The sequence below is a fragment of the Triturus cristatus genome, chromosome 3_2, assembly GCF_964204655.1.
Source record: "Triturus cristatus chromosome 3_2, aTriCri1.1, whole genome shotgun sequence".
Lineage (NCBI taxonomy): Eukaryota > Metazoa > Chordata > Amphibia > Caudata > Salamandridae > Triturus > Triturus cristatus.
The window spans coordinates 1,197,541,352-1,197,558,884 of record NC_140584.1 but is presented as its reverse complement, the minus strand read 5'-3'; the positions used below and the strand labels follow the sequence as shown (position 1 = coordinate 1,197,558,884).

The 17,533-nt window shown below is 46.4% G+C and overlaps 1 protein-coding gene across 19 annotated transcripts in view; it reads left to right on the top strand.

The window, feature by feature from the left end:
- The window catches only part of STK16 (serine/threonine kinase 16), a 142,158-nt gene that overhangs the window by 20,303 nt on the left and 104,322 nt on the right, over positions 1–17,533 (top strand). For all 19 annotated transcript variants that reach the window (XR_014980108.1, XR_014980106.1, XR_014980110.1 and 16 more), the window contains one exon: positions 15,261–15,370. Coding sequence is in view for 13 of the 19 variants with exons in the window: in XM_085650136.1 (XP_085506262.1) it covers positions 15,285–15,370 (86 nt within the window). In the remaining 6 variants the exon portion in view is untranslated. The remainder of the gene's footprint in view (positions 1–15,260; positions 15,371–17,533) is intronic.

Sequence of the window (17,533 nt, the reverse complement as noted above, 5' to 3'; positions counted from 1 at the left end):
CAGATGAACGTTTATAAATGAGTTCCTTGTGAATATTGTTTGCTGTACTTCGTACTTACCCGGTTCACAGGGACATAAGGGTTGCTCTTGTGATCTAAAATATAGTATATGAAACAATCATCTCATTCTGAATAGTTGGATAGGTCTTGAAATGTGGTATTGCAGCCGAGGTGCATTGTGGCGAGGGAAAGATCTGTATGATTTTGAAAAGTTCTGTGCAGCCGTTTGCAGCTTGCTTTACTCCATCAGGGGAAAGGACTTCTTGGCTTCATGTATGACTTTCGTAGGCTATGAGTGCATGTCTGGGGTTAGTTGTGGTTGAGTTTAGCTATTTTCTTCATGTAGGTTCTCTTTGACTGAATTTTTTGAGAGCTCTGATTGAATCTGAACCAGCGGTTTTTGAAGGTAGATTGAAAGTGGTTATCGTTCCTTGAAAGTATAAATGCTGCTTTGAAAAACAAGTTTGCATTCGAGGAATAGCAAGTACTGGACCATTTTCTAAGCTGCCTGCCACCATTCACAGTTGGAGCTATCCCCTGGAGATGTCATGCCAAGTGGGGTGTTGATAAGTGTTCAGTGGTTTTAGATTACTCTTGAAGATGCAAACCATTGATAGATGGCGTTCTGAATCGCAAAGAGGAGGGGAAGGCTTATTTCATGCCTTCTCCACTTTGCAATTTGGAATGGCTTACTAAAGTTTTCTGGCTCAGGTCCATAATTTGATAAACCCGCTGTGCTAGAAAGTACTGCTACGGGTCAGGGTGCCACCCCATGCTGGTGAGGCATTGAAGCCTGTGCAGCTTGGGATACACTACAAGGGTTTCTCGTCGGTTAGTGTGGCCTGGAAAGCCTTTCCATCGGAGCGTGCAGTTTATGTTGTATTAATTGCATGTATACCGCTCCTGCTCACTCCCAATGGAGTATCCCGGCGCAACCGAAAGGTCTTCTTATGATAAGAAGAATGCTGCCAATAACCAGATTTTTAGTATTTCTCTAAATTATCCTATATCGGACACCAAATGTAGTTTATCTAGAAGCTGTTCCAGTGCCAGGCTGCAAGATAAGAAAAGGGTCTAGCTACAGTTCTAGCTCTATAGATGTTTAGTGGTCGGGCATTAGCCAGGGAAAATGACTTGAGGGTCCTGGTACACGTGTCTAATTTTATTCTGCTGCTAAGGTATAGAGGTCCTTTAAGGTGGACTGCCTTGTGATCATGGCACAGAAACTTAAAAACAATTCGCTCATGTATCGGTAGGCCATGAAGACTTTTTAAACTGAGAACAGAAGCAGATCTGGGAGGAAGGCGACACCAGCCTGGAAGAAGTCTTTTGAATTGTTTGCAGGCGTGACTATAGATAATTAGTCGTCCCCTCATACAGGGCATTGCTATAGTCCAGTCGACTCATTTTTTAAGACTAAGAGGAGTGCAAGGATAGCCAATCAAAGATCTTGTGAAGCATTTGCAAGATGCCATATTAAACGCCACAAACATCTGAGAGAGTTATCGATAAAAATACCAAGATTTGTTGCCACTTCTTGGGGGGGGTGGGGGGGTCCGGCCAAGCCCCAGCTCACTAGGCTACCATCCCTCAGACCAGGTTTGTATTGGCCCTACAAAATCAAAATGATCTCAGTTTTTTTCACCATTTAATTTCAGACAATTCAGATTCATCCACCTGGTGATAGAGCATAAACATTCACAAAAGTTACACTTGGTAGACTCATGACCATCTGAAATGGATATTGCTAGCTGAGTATTGTCTGAATAAGAGAACATTTCAAATACGAAGGCTTGCACAATGCTAGCTAGTGGGACAATATAGATTTCAAAAAGCGTGGGTCTGGACAGGTTGTGAACTGTCTGATTTTGATTTAAAAAAAAAAAAAAAGAAAATAGATTGAAACCAGTGCAACTCTTTTGAGTGGATAACCGTCTCATGCGTTCTTCTAAGCATAATTGCTTGAGGTACAGTATCAACAGCTGCAGAGAGGTGGAGTAGGGTGAGGGCTGCCCACATCAAGACTCGGCCTGATCTTGTCACTGACCACAAACAAGGTCGTTTTGGTTCTGTGTTCAGCACTGAATCGTGACCGAGTCAGATCCATACGGTTATCCTCCTCCAAGTAAACAAACAACTGCTGATTAACCAGTTTTTCAATAATTTTAGCAGGGAATGGAAGAAGGGAAATGGGGTGACAATTAGAATAATCCAGTGAATTAGCTTCTTCATCAGTGGTAACGCATTAGCATGCGAGATATTAAAGAGTTTTGCCAAATAGATGCTGAAGAGTGTCGGGTCAGCAGTAATGATGTGGAACAGACAAGGTACAAGGCTCATCGGTAGAGCCTGAATGTATAGACTGCAAAATTTGTTCCACAGCTTGATTGGTGGTTGCCTTAACATTTTCTAAGATTACACCCTGTTCCAGGGTTTAAAAGATCATGTTGCTTGACAATTGGAAGCACAATTACATAGAAGCTAGAGTAGACGTTTAGCAGGCACGAGGGTGAGAAAAGTATTCTGTGATGGTAAAAACCTATTTCGCTCCCTCCACACACAACATAAGACCACGTACACTTAGTGCAGACTCCTGAGCTTGTTCGTTTGGATTTTACATTGACTTGTTTGTGTGTTTATCATTCACATTTGTGTTGCCAGCTATATCGTTCTACAAGGACATGCCACATGTTCCACATGATACTGCAACACTATGTCTGACGCAACATCTGATGCTGTGGCTTACATTTTTGAAAAACTCATTAAGAAATGTATTTCGCTGAGGCCCCATTCATTTCTGTGCATTCAGTAAGGACGATTCTACCAGTGATAAGCATATTCTTGTGGTAGCTTTAAAGAGCCTAGTTAAATCTTACTTTCTTGATTCTAATTTTGAATGTCTCCATAGGTGCTCCTATCTCTCGCATGCTAGTTTTTGTCTCTTTGAATTCATTAGTGTACCATTTAGCTAGAGACATTTTCCTAATGGATTTACTAATCTTCATGGAGGCGGCCCTGCCGAGGGCTTTGACAGGAGCCATGTGGCACTCGTTTACTGCAATATTGATGACCAGTGACTGATTTGTAGAAGACAGTTTCAAGTTTATGTCTTAAGTGCATAGCTAACTAAAACCATTACACTGGCAATCAAATCTGAAAAATTATTAAAATGAGGAAATGAGAATATTAAAAACATTCTTGTCACTCCATAACAGTTTCTTATTCATTTGCATTAAAAGAAACTTTGAGGTAGAAATAAAATGCTGCATGTGCTCATTAAAAGGTAAGCTCAGCGGTGCAATTGCGCAAATTTCTCGAATTGGCAGTTCATTAAAGTGGCAGGGCGCGGCGACGGCAGTTATGGCCAGACGCAGTCAGATTATAGGCATGGCAAAGAGGGCTGTGAGCAAACGGGGCACTCGTGTGCATGATGACCTGCCCTGCCCTGCGGTCAGTTGCCTCAGGAGGTGGTAGCTGGAGATGGGGAGTGGCGTGTGTCCGTTCAAAGCTGTATCAAGAGTGTGAAAAATGCAGTAAGACGGCCATAGTCATCTATCTGTCTGTGCAAAGAGTGTTAAGGTCCTCCACCTTATTATTGCCCATTTTTTCCTCAGTCTTGGTTTCAAACACAGTTTTGTTTAGTTGCTGCTCAAGTCTTATTAGGTATTTCACCAGCCTACAGTTCAGCTGTGTGTCTGTCGGTACGAAACATGCTATGACGGCGTGTCTACAGTGGTGTAACCCCTGCTGTTAAACATTGTTTTTAGTATGAATTTGCGACCCTCCAGGGTGGATTTACACTGGCAAATTATGTGGAGTATGTTTCAGCGTCCTGTCTTTACAGCCAGCACAGTTTCCTTACCTCAGCGCGTTGCCATGGTGGCAGATGTAGAAGAGAGGGAAGGCACCCCAGTCGATATTTCAGAACCCTTCCTTTGATGTGAGTGGTGATCCCATAGTCAAGGTACGGTTGGAGTTTCAGTGCAGAGTAGTTGTCAATTGTCATCCAGGCGTGGCATCGCTTGGAGAAAGCTTCTTTGTCAGTCTGCAGTGAGATTTGCTTAATTAGTTTGTTCACCGTGATTTTAAATTGAAGATAGCTAATCTGGGTATCTCAAAGAGAATTTAAAACAAGAGCTGCCAAGAGGAGCGATGTAAGCTGTCGTTTGGAGAGTGGGCTTTTGTGCATGTTTCATGCCGGTAGATGGTAGTTCAGGGTCCGCGTGCTTTTTTGTTGTTGTTTAAAATAGCACTTAATAAACGCCCCTTACCTAGCCCGGGTTTGTTTTGTTAGGCCGAATTCCAGCCTCAGCTGGGGAGGTGGCGCGTATCGAGGCAGATGGTATAGGGCCCTGAAGACTTTTGTTCTGATCTTTTTTCAGAGGAGGCTGTCTCTTACTCTTAGTGCCTCACAGCCATATGCTAGGGTTGGCAGCAATGTTGTCTGGGTTATTTTCAGGGGTGGTGTAAGCAATGGTCCGGCAATCTTTACTCTGAGTCGACGAAAAGCCATCAGTAGGGAGTTGGCGTTCAAAAGCAAGCACGCTTGGTGTTTCTTGAAAGACCGCAGTATGTCGAACACCAATATAGATCGTTTTTTTCAGTGAATGAATTGAGTTTGCCTATATCAAGACTCTTTGTCTTGGAGCTTGTAGTATGCTTCCCAATAACCATGGTTTTAGGTTTTTTTCAAGTTTATTTCCATTCAGTTCATCCTTTATTAGAGGCTAAAGTGGCGTTCAGGAATCTTTGTGTGGTTAATCAAACCAGGTCATCGGCATTCATCAAACTTGGCAGATGGATACTTCCTATTTTTGGTGGGTGTGCATTGACCTTGTCTAAGATTGGTGGTAGGACTGACAAGAACAGATAGGAAAGAATGGGAGCGAGCACACGCCCCTGCCTTACTCCTGGGTTTGTTCGGATGTTTCCGGACAGGTGTGTGCAACCACCCAGCTTTATCCTAACCCATGTGTCCATTCAGAGGATGATCAGGGCTTGAAGGAGGCCCTTAGGAATCTTCCAGCTGCTTAGCTTCTTCCAAAACTATCCTCGATCCGCACAGTTAAATGCTGCTTTATAGTCGATAAAGCAAAGGAGGAGCGGCTGACAGATATGCTTGCTCTGATCGATTAGCAATGAAAGGGATAAAATGTTTGTCATTGTGCCCATTCCTTTAGAGAAGCCTATTTCGTTGAGTGTCGCACAAATGTATGGATGATGGAGGGTGCATTTTTGGGACTGTGTAAACGCTCAAACAGCAAAGGCCATGAATAGATTCATTGACTTAGCACTGCTGATTGTCGCAGGCTCACTGCCATGCACTGTAAGGCTGAGCGACTGCCGAGCGGCGATGCTTGGCGGGGGAGAGGCTGAGGTGGTGGCATTGAGGCGAGAAGACGCTTGTGGTCCTAGTAGACTTCCCATAGCAGCAGACTCGGAGGTACTTCTGCATGACTTACAGACTTTCAAAGAAGGGATACTTGATTAACTCCTGCATTTAATAGCCTCCTCGACCGCAGTTGAATGTACTATTTCCCCACATTTCCCTCTTTTTCCCTTTCTTCTGCCTCCTCCCTTCCCTATCCTCCACTCTTCCTCTTTTTTGGTTTCTTCTCTCCCGCCCTTTTAAGCCCTAGCACGCACAGACGTATATGTCTCTGAGGTTGTTAGTTTGTGCACGTTATCACAGTGACGTATGCCTCCTGTCTGATAGTTACTGTCAATATTCGGGGCGTGCTAGTTTAGACCAGAGTACTTGAGAAACATCTTAATCATTCAGAATACTTCATACTGTCGAGGCGTCACTGTATGACCAATTGTTGCTTTTTACGTTATTGGTAGTTTGGGGAAATAAGAGTAACAATAACTCCTGTCGGCAATACTGTATCTGAACATCACTATTAATCAAATGATGTGTATGTAACTCCTGTTAATGTCACGTTGATTCTGATGCACTGCTCATGTAACTGTGTTGTAATATTGTTAAAAGTCAATAAAATTGGTGGAAAAAGCAATCGTTCTGTTTCTCATACATCTCCAGCAGATGTGTATCCAGGGAATTAAATGGGATAATGCATTTGGGTCTCCTCACGCTGAAACGTACCATATGTGTGAAATGTTCAAGGTCCTGCAAATATTAGAGAGTGGAGGAGGTGCCAAAGAGCTGGTATTGAAGGCCCTGCGTGGATATGACCAAGTCATGCATCGTATTTTGAAAGTCATGTATGTTAATAGGTGGCAAAGGCATTTGCAATCAGGCAACGTTGGAAGATATCGTCCGAGATGTACATAGTTTTTCTGTTGATCCCATTGTCTCATTGGCCAGCTTTAAACTAGCTTAATATGACACTTTGAACTTGACATGAAACTCACTTTTTGTTGTCTAACATACAAGGAAGCTTCCATTTTATTTTAGTAATGGACCTGAGCATTACTTCATCTGATTTAAAATTTAAATAATAGTACACTAGGTAAAGGAACTACATTTATTTTTATGTGTTGACACTTAGTAATACTGGTATAATAATTCTGCATATGTATTTGAAATTTTTCCTAGCCCTCCTGATCTGGAGGGCAGTGTAGTCGGGTCTGATAAAATTGGGTAAGATAGTGTCCGCCAAGTTTCAACTGGTTTCCTCATTGGTGCCGCTTTCAAGAGGACGATATCTTGTGAGGTGGGCAGTGGCCCATGAATGGAGATGTAAATTGTAAATTGATACTTGTATAGCGCACTACTCACCCACAAGGGTCTCAAGGCGCTTGTACGAATACCGCTGTGGAACCCATCCTGGCTTTCCCTGTGAGGTGTCCACTCCTGGGCACCCCCAAGGTGGAGGCCAGGCATCCTTAGCGTTGTGGGGGCCGTTGTGAAGATTAAGCAAGCTATTGCCCAGAGTTGCAGAGTGGGACTCTATGATTGGAATAGGCACCGAGGCGAGAATTGTCAGGTCCGTGGAATTTTGAGCCCAAGACCTGCCGAGGCGGGGAATTGAACCCTGGTCCCGGGCCAGACCTCTGCATCAGGGTCTGCCGCTCTAACCATTGAGCCACAGTCATGTCGTGCTGAAGTCTGCTAATGATGGACTAGGAACCCGTTTGGGCAGTTCAGGAGAAGCGTAGCTGGAGGAGGCCAGTCGCAGGGCTGATGGGTGCCAGGGGTGCAATAGAACAAAGGCATTGGAGCCATTGGAACGCCTACATATTGAGCATCTTTCCTGCTGTGCGTAGCAAGGGAAATGCACAGCAGACAAATATATATCTGTGTCCTTAATACAATGAGCCTTGCACGCTCGTAAGTGTGAAACTCCACTTTTCCAGTAACACATAGACTGTTCTTAAGGAACCGCAGCGCTGCCATTGATCAAGTCATGACACTGATATCTACTCCAGGAGGGACGTATTCAAGTAAACCCTCACAGATCCTCTCATATCTGCATGCTGTAGTTGTGTAATACTGCTTCCACTTTAGGACAGTAGAAGGAAGATGAATCCTTTTGGTACTTTCTCCACCAACACATCAAAATGTGCCTTCCTTATTGCATTAATGCTGATAGTACGGAGGCTGAAACAGCTGAGTGTGGTTCAGCGAGAAGCGACACGAGGCAGCAAGGAGCAGAGAGCGACGGGGTGCACTGGCGGGAAGCGGCCTCGTGGGGCCCTGAAAGGGTACCGACCCGATGTGGCGTGGCACTGGTGCTGGCACGCTGGTGTAGGCAGCTCCTTGGTGGGATTCAGGCTGGCTTCAATCTCCTGTTTTGGAAGCTGTGCTTTGGCCTTCTTGTGCCTTTTCATCTCCTGTGCTTTCCGTCCTGCCGCTTCACCCCTGCATCGCCCAGTGGTTTGCCTTATCCCTCCTCCGTCTTAAAGTGGGGAGGGTTCGAACAGGCCATATGTGTTCACTGGTAAGAGGCCAATCGAATGCATTTAAAGTGGCTATCAGTGGATAACTAAAAGGGTCATTGAAGGATATCAAATCCTTGCCCTGTAAGAGCTTAAAGGGCAGAAAGCAAGCGAGCGGGCAGGCATTAGGCTTGCAGCCTCCTCGGTGTAAGTGCAGAGGCAGTCTGCGGTAGGCCGGTGCGGCTGGTGCCTTGTTGAGGGGCCAGCACGCCCTCACGTTTGGCATCGTGCCCCTGCACTCATACCTCTACTACATCTTCATAAGTGTATTTGATTCAGCCCCTTGCTGGTGTACGACTGTCACCCCACTTCAAGGGGGTTAGCCTTTTGAGGCTCTTTTCCTGAATCTCTTCTTGTGGAGGAGACATTGACACTAGCCCCCCATGGGCCATCTGCCGGGCACACCCCTTTAGCAGAAGGTCTCCAGGGGACCAGGGAGTGGCAGTGTGATGGATTGGAGGCTTTTGTGGGTGCTCTGAGATTAAGCACTGGATATAGGGTCTCCTGTTCAATCTTCCTGGCCTCCCTCAGCTAGCATTCATCCGTCCGACTATCCAGATAAGCGCCTAGCTGCTCGCTCTTGTCCCTCCATAGCCACACTACTTCAGGAGGTGAGACGGTGCAGCAAGGGTTATTCAGTCTCCCCTGTCTAGTTTCTTGGAAATATTGAGACTGAAGCAGCCATCACGTAAAAAGGCTGTGGCGGGCGAATTAATGGACGACTGTCCGTCACAAGTCTTAGCCTCAGACCAGGTCACTTCCACCGGCCCCAGATTAGTGTCCGCGGTAGACTGGTGCAAGGGTCCTGCCCTGTCTCCATCTCAGGTGCACCTTCTTACAAAGAACTCAAACAATAATTTTTATAAAACAATAGAAACGGTTCCAAAGGAACAAAAAGATACTTCTGATATGGTACCTACAGATATTTGGCTGAATAAATCGGGGTGTCCATCAGTAGGCTACTCAGCTAAGCCACAATAAAGTCAAGCAAAGACCCTGCCCGCGCAGGGCTACTCACCATGCACAGAACACAGTCATGCCCCAGCTTAAGACAGTGTGAGTCAATTGATGATATGACAACAGATTCCTCTGGCCAGCTTGCCCTTCCCTGAATCTGAGGATCTTTTTACAGGAGGCAGGAACATACACAAGAAGCACTGCCTACTGCTAGCCTCAGCTCTAGTCTTAAAAGTATCTTCCCAGTTAGCGGAAGTGTAATCCCGGGCTAGAATCTGATACCGACGACTGCACAAGTTTATCGATCCTTGGATCGGTCCCTGGAGCCGACAAGCCTCATGGCTTGCAACCCCAAACAAGTGAATCCCCTCTAAACCAAAAGGCTGCTTGTTCACTACCCAGAAGCGAGAGCTTTACTGACACGGAACTGGAAATCCTGACGGACCGTTTCTCTCCAACATTGAGTCCCAAATAGGTGAATCACTGGAGCAAACCCCGTTAGTGATGCGAGGACCAGCGGTAAAAAATGCAGAACCAACTTTGATACCACAAGCCACACCACTTTCCCAAGAGATACGAGCCATACAGGACACTATAGCCAGGTCCCTACTCCGGCAGTCAAGTAAAATGGAACTGCAATTCGATATTGCATGCTACCACAGTGCAGGATGTCTATCAAATTAACCACGCCATAATTGAACCAGCCATTCCTCTGCATGTTTCTCAGCAACCACCCGACACCTAAGATCAGGCGGCCTGTTCTTCCAACTGGCAAACGGATCAACAATGGAGGGCCTCTGGTCAGGACCACTTCAGTGTGTGATGTGGCAGACACTACGAAAGAGTCACAAGCGATGCCAGAATCCAAAATTCCACCTGGGCCACTCTCATCTTTCTGCGTAACAAGAAGGGCAAAACAAGGCTTAAAAAACAGACAAAAAAACAGGGTCTTCTAAATAGAACCTCCCCGTCCCCCAAGTAGTAATAAAGTACAAGATCCCACAAATTCTGGCAATATCTTTCCAATCTTTGCCCCACTGATACAGAATATACCTCAACCCCTCTCCCCATCCACACGTCCACCGTAGTCCCCCTGGCCGTACCTGTACTATCTGAAACAGAACAGATAAAACACTTCAGAGGGGCTCAAGGCTTGACGCCCACCCGGTGCAAAAGTTAACTCGAGGTATGGAACTGCTGGAGTATGGAACATCAGGAGAAGGGGCTCGCCCCCTTGATATGGAAGGGAAACAGACAGGAGTGGATGGGATGGTAGGCACGCTAAGTGACAGGGTGGACCAAGGCACCCAGCCTAAATGGCAGACTCTGGAATCTCCAGGCCCCAATTCCAGAGGGCCCCAATTCCAGAGGACCACAATTCCAGAGGACCACAAAGGCAGCCACAAACCTACCAAACTGTAATTGAACACCAATCACCAGGAAGGGAGAGGCCATCTACTTGACGGAGCATACCTGCATCTATAGTGCAAGGAAAAGAGAGCCCCGTATAGCACACACAAAATGATGGGCCTCAATTGATTTCGATTTGCTGGGAAGCTTTATTATGTCAGCGTCAGAAAGGTGAGCCCACAGCTCTGCAGGCAACAGCTCTCTGGCCCAGCATTTGTCTTGTTGCTTAGGCCCCCCCATAGCCAAGCTCGATGAGCAGCAAGATTCCAACCACTGTAATGTAATGGTGATACAGAGGAGAGCTCTCACTTAATCTTGCTTTTCCTCCCTTGATATATCCCGAAGGGTTCTATGGACACCCTCAACAGAGGAAATTTGTTGCGGTTGTTTTCTCATATCCAAGCACTTAAGAACATAACCACAGATGACCTGGGTTGGGTCAAATTTGAACCACGTCTGTTAAACTCAACAGCGGAAGTGACTAAGACCATCTGGAAAAGACCGGCCAGCAGCACGCCGTTTGGGCTGAAAGGGCTGTTTTTGAAGAATGGGGCATTGATATCAATTCCCTGCCCCAGTGACAAATCGTTCGTTTTTTTAAAACCACATTCGGCCCTAATTCCATGCTGTGATTTTACTGTGAAATTGGGGGAAAGCACAGCGTGTCCCCAATTCCAGAGGACCATTATTATTCTTTAAAGGCATGATGGGAGAGAGATTTGCTATGACACCCTAAGAAATAATTATAGCTTACAGGGGATGTAGCGGTCAGCTGAATCTAACATCTAGGATCCCTGCAGAAACGTCCTCTATTCCTACGAACAACTTGCCAATGATTTCCTGGAACATTGCAGGGCTGGGTAGCGAGCTTGCTCAAGAGGACTGGGGGGAATTAATAGAAACGTCTGACATACATCAATAAACTTGGGAGATCCCCCCCTTCATATAGGCAGGGTTGTAAAACCTTCCATGTCCCAGCGTGTAAGTCTACACCAGGCAGACCGTCTGGTGGGTTTCTAATTTGGAGTACCATATTAGCCAATTATCTATCATTTGTCCAGACCTGCTTGGTATTGAGATCTGTAATTCCAACAAAAAAAGATTCTTCTTTTTAACAAATAGAGCAGGAGTATCTCCAAATCAGCTGATTCCCCTGTCCTTCAGCTTTTGATTGGTTATATTTCCACTTTACCACGGGAAGAAGCAGTTGTGAGCGTGGCTGGGGATTTTAACGTATGTTTTGAACCATCGGCACTCTACAATGACATAGCATGAGAGGAAGACCAATATTTGGGTATTCCCCAAATTCTGAGTCCATCCTTCTACTTGCTTCCAAAGGTTGCCCTCCAAATGCTGGATCTTTGTGTGACTTGCTGTCTGAGGGAATGTAATGGTAGAACCAAATCTGATTTGGAGATGCGTCCTGCTTTTAAAAGAAATACCTACCAGAGCCGGTTTGATTATTTTGAATTAGATGTCCAATCCGGGGGGAATCTTATTGACGTGGAAGTCCTTCCTACATATGAGAGTGACTACTTCCCTCTTCGCCTCTCCCTTTGTGGAGGTGATGAACGGGGGTTGGGACTCTAAAGTTGCCAGGGGGTGCTCCTTGTCAGTCACAATCGGAGAAGATTTAAGTGGAAGAGCATTACGGACAATGAGTCCAAGTAAGCCTAACTCTATCGTGACCTGGTTCCTATCCTGTTTTACATGGCTAATCCAGAGGAAGCAAAAATCAAAGGAAATGATGGACGGAGTGTTGAACATTGCAAGCACTCACCCCCAGTCAACTGATCTGGGTTTAATCCATCACCGTTCTTTAACCCACTCTGCCACCCCAGTTCAGACATGGCCATATGCAAATCAGTCTGACCCTGTGCCTCATGGGAACAGTCCAGCCCGAACTGCCAAGCCATGTCTTCCCTGGACCGGAAACAGCTTCCTAGGACCGGTTTCTGGCATTTCAGCCGTCTTCAGCCAGGCTTGCTAGAATCCAGTGGCAAAGTGAGCAAGGGACTCGCGTCTGAGCATACCCTGCCAACTTACAGCGAACAAAGCAAAAACCAAAGGAAATGATGGACGGAGTGTTGAACATTGCAAGCACTCACCCCCAGTCAACTGATCTGGGATTAATCCATCACCATTCTTTAGCCCACTCTGCCACCCCAGTTCAGACATGGCCAGGTGGCAGAGTGAGCTAAAGAACGGTGATGGATCAAACCCAGATCTGTTGACTGGGTGTGAGTGTTTGATTGGTTCTGATGCTCCGTCCATCACCACCCCCTTTTGTACCGCTGCTCTGCTCAAGTCAGATGGGGTACAAATGTGGAAAACACCGATCCATTTAAGATTGCAGAAGGAGTCCTGTCTATAAATGCTGCATCAATTACCACTTGGGTTGTGATAACGACTCTCCGGTTGTAGGGGGAACTAAAATACCATCCCTATTATTCGCGGATGATAACTGTATTAGTATCAGAAACCCCAAAGGGGCCTAGAGACCCTTTTGAGTAAGTTGAACATATTCCGCCTAGATCATGAACTGGCAGTTAACGCGCGGAAGACAACAATTTACGGCTGTCCACCCCAATAGACGCTTTAAATGATCAATAATGTTGGAAGGGGAGGAGCTGGGGAAAGTGCTAGATTTTGATTATCATGGCAATCGCCTCTCTAGTGCAAATACCTGGGGTTCCCAGGTTATCAAAAGTACTCTTATACTAAAGCACAGGGCAGCAGCAATTTTAAAATTCACAAACAAGTCCTCATTCCATCCAATTTCCCCCTGTCTTGAGGCCTCGAGGCCCAAAGCTCTGGTCGCCGCAACATATGGAGCCAGACTCTGTGGATATGTTAATTTAAAAGCCCTGGAGGTGGTTGACAATAAAATTTTAAGAGCAGCCTTTGAATTGCCCCTAAGCACGCCACTGATTTTAAAACATAACTTAGGCTTTCGGTCTATTGCACCCCTAGCGTACCTGAAACCTTTTCTGTTTTGGGTACAGATTTGGTCTACGCCAGAGCTTGCAAAATATAGGGTTGAATTAAGAGATGTTCTCCACAAATCACAGAGAGGTGTTCTGTAACCCTGGTTAGACAATGTAAGGCAGTCCCTAAACTTTGTGAATCTATATGAGTATTGGTTGTTCCCTGAAACTATCCCATCTTCCACAAATATGAGAGCAAAGGCCATCTACTGGGAGCTTGAGGAGAGTAAATTCTCTAACCAGCAGGTTTGGGCAAAATGACTGATTGTTTCATAGGATTCAAACCCAGCTCTTATTTTGAAAACTATATAAATGATATCGACCCTCCATTCACAAAAGATCTTTATATAAGGTTTAGGTTAGGTTCATTGCCACTTGCTTCCTTTATCGCTATATGGAATAGTCAACAGATGGAAACAATATTTGTCTTGTCTGCAGAGGTGCCGAAGAAACTGATGATCACCTCCTTGTTTTCTGCCCAAGGTATTCTAAGCAGCGTAGGCGTTGGATTGCATCTTTGTACCACCTTTTAGGTGTCGTCCAGTACAGGGTAGCAATAAGGATAAGCAGAGCAGACACGTCCCAGGGCATTGTTTTCACCATCGCTAAATGTTTGGAGAGCATATGGCCAATTTGACAAAAACGTATCTCACTTACCCTTTCCTCGCCCTCTGACTAATGCATATCCCCCTCCCTTTGGTGTTTCATGGTTTTACTGATTTTAGTAGCTGTTTTTCATTATAATGTAAGCCGAAGCACTTGCACTTTATTCAGCTGGGTTGTCTTCGTGACAGGGAAGGGTATGTGACCCTAGCTGTATTCTTTTATCTATACCATCTTGTTCCATAATGGATAAATCCCTATGCTCTTTGTGTTTAATGCAGTATGCACATGCCTAGCAATGTATTTTGTCGGTGTACCCACTTTTGAAAGTGTATTTTTCTGGTCTGAAGCTTTTCAAACACCCTTACTGCAGCATGACATCTATAAAACTGTACTTTTAGGCATGACGGACCATAGTACATTTTTGTCTATGGTCAAGGGTTTGTGCATCTGCTCTGTGTTCTTAGGCCAAGAGTGGATTCCTCTATGAATATTTTATGCCCGGTATCTGTATATTTTCTAGCCGCATTGTATTGCGCTTCCTTTCCGAAATATTTTAAATGTATTGCTTTTATGGCCATTGGCCGAAATAAAGTATTAAACGCCTAAGTCTTCCTTATCAGCCGGGTACGAAATCCATTGACTCTTGTCTCTGCCCAACAGAGCAGAGACTAAACAAGATTATGCTGGGGGCAAGGGGTGTTCCCAGCCTCCACATTAAACACAGGTTTACCTGGGTTAGCCAGGATCTAGTCTCCCCACTGCTAGAATCAGCTGCTATGACGTAGGGCCATAATCTAGCCATGGGGGACTGTACTCACTCACGTTGAAAGGAGTGTATAACACTTTGGATGGTTCCCTGTACCTTAACAGAGTTAAGCATTCTGTTAGGGAGCAGCGTGCCTCTATAGCATCAAGCATGGGACTGAGGACGTGTGGCACTGATATCCTGAACCAGAAAACATGATGAGTTTGATGAACATTAATACGAGGAGCATGCTGTCATATGAACATAGCACAAAGAAACCTTAGTTCCTACAAAGTGCCTCCCCATGAATGCTTCATACTCTGATAGTTCTTTGATTTCACTAACGAAGGGATTCCATCAGATTTTTTTAACGTAATCGTCCCGAAGAGCAGAACCGTCTTCTCCTTGTAGTAATTGAAATCTCAGCTGGTGCGGCCTCTGTGCTATGAAGCTCTGTTTCCAGTTTGAAGGCAGTGGAGTAGCCACTGCCTCAGACCTGGCAAGCACTGGAAGGGGCTCTGTACTGATGTCTTTTCTTCGGATCATGAGACTCTGATGTGGAGGAAGTTGAAGTTAACGATTTACCTGCAGTATCCTCGTGTATAAGCTTCCCCAACAAGCTCCATTGTAATTCCTGTGTTCACTTCTTTCCAGAGACTGAAGAATGTTCCAGGGGCCATGGGGCAATCACTGTGTATCTGCTCCCGAGCGACTGTGACCATTGAAAATAAGCGATATCGCTTCATTGAGAAACTTGGTGAAGGGTGAGTACCTAGAGATATGGTGGCTAATGGGGCAGCGGGGTATGCACAGGGCTCCAAGCTTGAAAAGGGCACAGAGAATCAGAAGGAAGGGGTTTTCAAGATCCTGATAGTGAACTGCACTCAGATGGTCAATGCAAAACAGCCACCTAGAGTCCCAGTTCTCAGTCCCACAGTTTCAGTCCACAGGAAGCGCCCTCCAGTAGGAGGATTAAACTGATCCCAACAGGGTACTGAGAGGAGGAGTATGTGGGTATGCATCACAGGAGACGAAGCAGGAAGGTGACAGGGAATTTATTGGGGGTGGCAAACAAGAGCTGAAAAAAGGAAATCCTGAGTGCCTCTCCCCTTGGACTCCCAATGCCACCTCCCCCAGGTACAGCCCCAATGGGAGTGTCTCTCAGGAAGTCAATGAGAGGTGCAGCTACAAGCATAACAGGAGGTCATACCTGGAGCGCATGTGGGTATTCATATGGGGAGGCGTGTATTGAAAGCCAAAACAGGAGTGACACAAGCGAAAGCTCGTTGAGATGGTATACCTGAAGGCACAGAGCAAAAGTGAACCTATAACTTTGAGAGGAGGGCTGTTAGACCTGTCAGCCCTTTGGGTGGTCCCTCCTCATCATTATTTATTTTGTCCCACTTTTGCCTCAAACCCTGTTAGTACTTTTTCCTTTTTGGGAACCACCAGACTTTTTAGTATTGATGCAGATTCAGGGAGCCATTTTATCTACCCCTGGAACTTCTGTCTGAGGGCCTGGAGCACAAAATGGTGGCCACCTGTGACATCATCAGAACCCACTGGAACCTACCAGCACCTTCCAGAACATTCCAGAACCCTGTGACAGTTGGAGGCGGTTTGGAATGTTGGGAAGCTAAGCCAGAGTTGACAGTTGGAGCTGGCAGTTGGCACCTGACTGGTGAAGAGAGAGCAGCAGAAACCTGAAGGAGGAAGGAGTGAGGCAGCAGGGGTGGAAACTTGTGCCTGGAGTGGGGTCCATAAACCCACCCTTGATACTAGTCCCTACTGACTGAGCCCAGCCTGGAGCCCTGTGTGGGAAAAAGCAAGAAAAACCATCTTAAGGACCTGGACAGCAGGAACAGGCCTTAGAAGTAAAGAAAAGCAAGAATCTGACCTGTTTATTGGTTTCCCTGGAATCCGACGTCGAGAAGCCTGAGACCGGGAGCCCGAGGTGGAGAAGCGGCGCTGACTGGAAAGCAGACGTCGTACCCGGAGCCACCAGAGGTCGAGAGAGGGCGCCGACGGAGGTCGTGGAGAGTACCAGAGGTCGAGGAGGAAGTCACCCGAGGTCGAGTGAGCGGCGTCGACGGGGGAGTGAAGTCCGCCCTCCAGAGTCGCCGGAGACCGAGGTGAAGCGTGCCGGAGGTCGGGAGTGGAGATCGCACTCCGGAGTCGCCGGAACCTGAAGAGAATCGTGCCGGAGGTCGGGAGTGGAGGTCGCACTCCGGAGTCGCCGGAACCTGAAGAGAATCGTGCCGGAGGTCGGGAGTGGAGGTCGCACTCCGGAGCCGACGGAAGTCGACATCGAGCCAAGACAGCCCGACGTCATCGAACCGGAGGCCGACATCGAGCCGAGGCCGCCGACATCGAACCGGAGCTGCCCGAAGTCGACATCGAGCCAAGACAGCCCGACGTCATCGAACCGGAGGTCGACATCGAGCCGAGGCCGCCGACATCGAACCGGAGCCGCCTATCGACGTCGTCAAGAACTGACATTGTGCCGAGGCCGCCGACATCGAACCGGAGCCGCCTCACGGCGTCGACTCGACTCCAGCGACGTCGGAGCTTCATAAAAAGGGCAGTAAGTGGAATAGAGGGCGCCTAAGGCCCTGTGGAGCCCTGAGAGACTAACCTAGGGTGCTGGAACCAGCTTGATCGTTAAGACAGTATTTATTTGACGTACCCTTCCACAGAAAAACCCTTGTGTACTGTGATTGTATTATTATTTATTTAATCAGCAACTAAGAGAAAAGAAGATAAAGAGATATATTTTCAGTATAATTTTTAAGGTGTGTCGTTTTTGGAACGGATGCACGCATGGTTATTGTATGGGTATTGCGTATGCTTAACACGGTGCCTGACCCCTGACCACTCGAGCCAAGCTACCACTGTGTATGTCTGGAAAGACCCCGTTACCACCACCC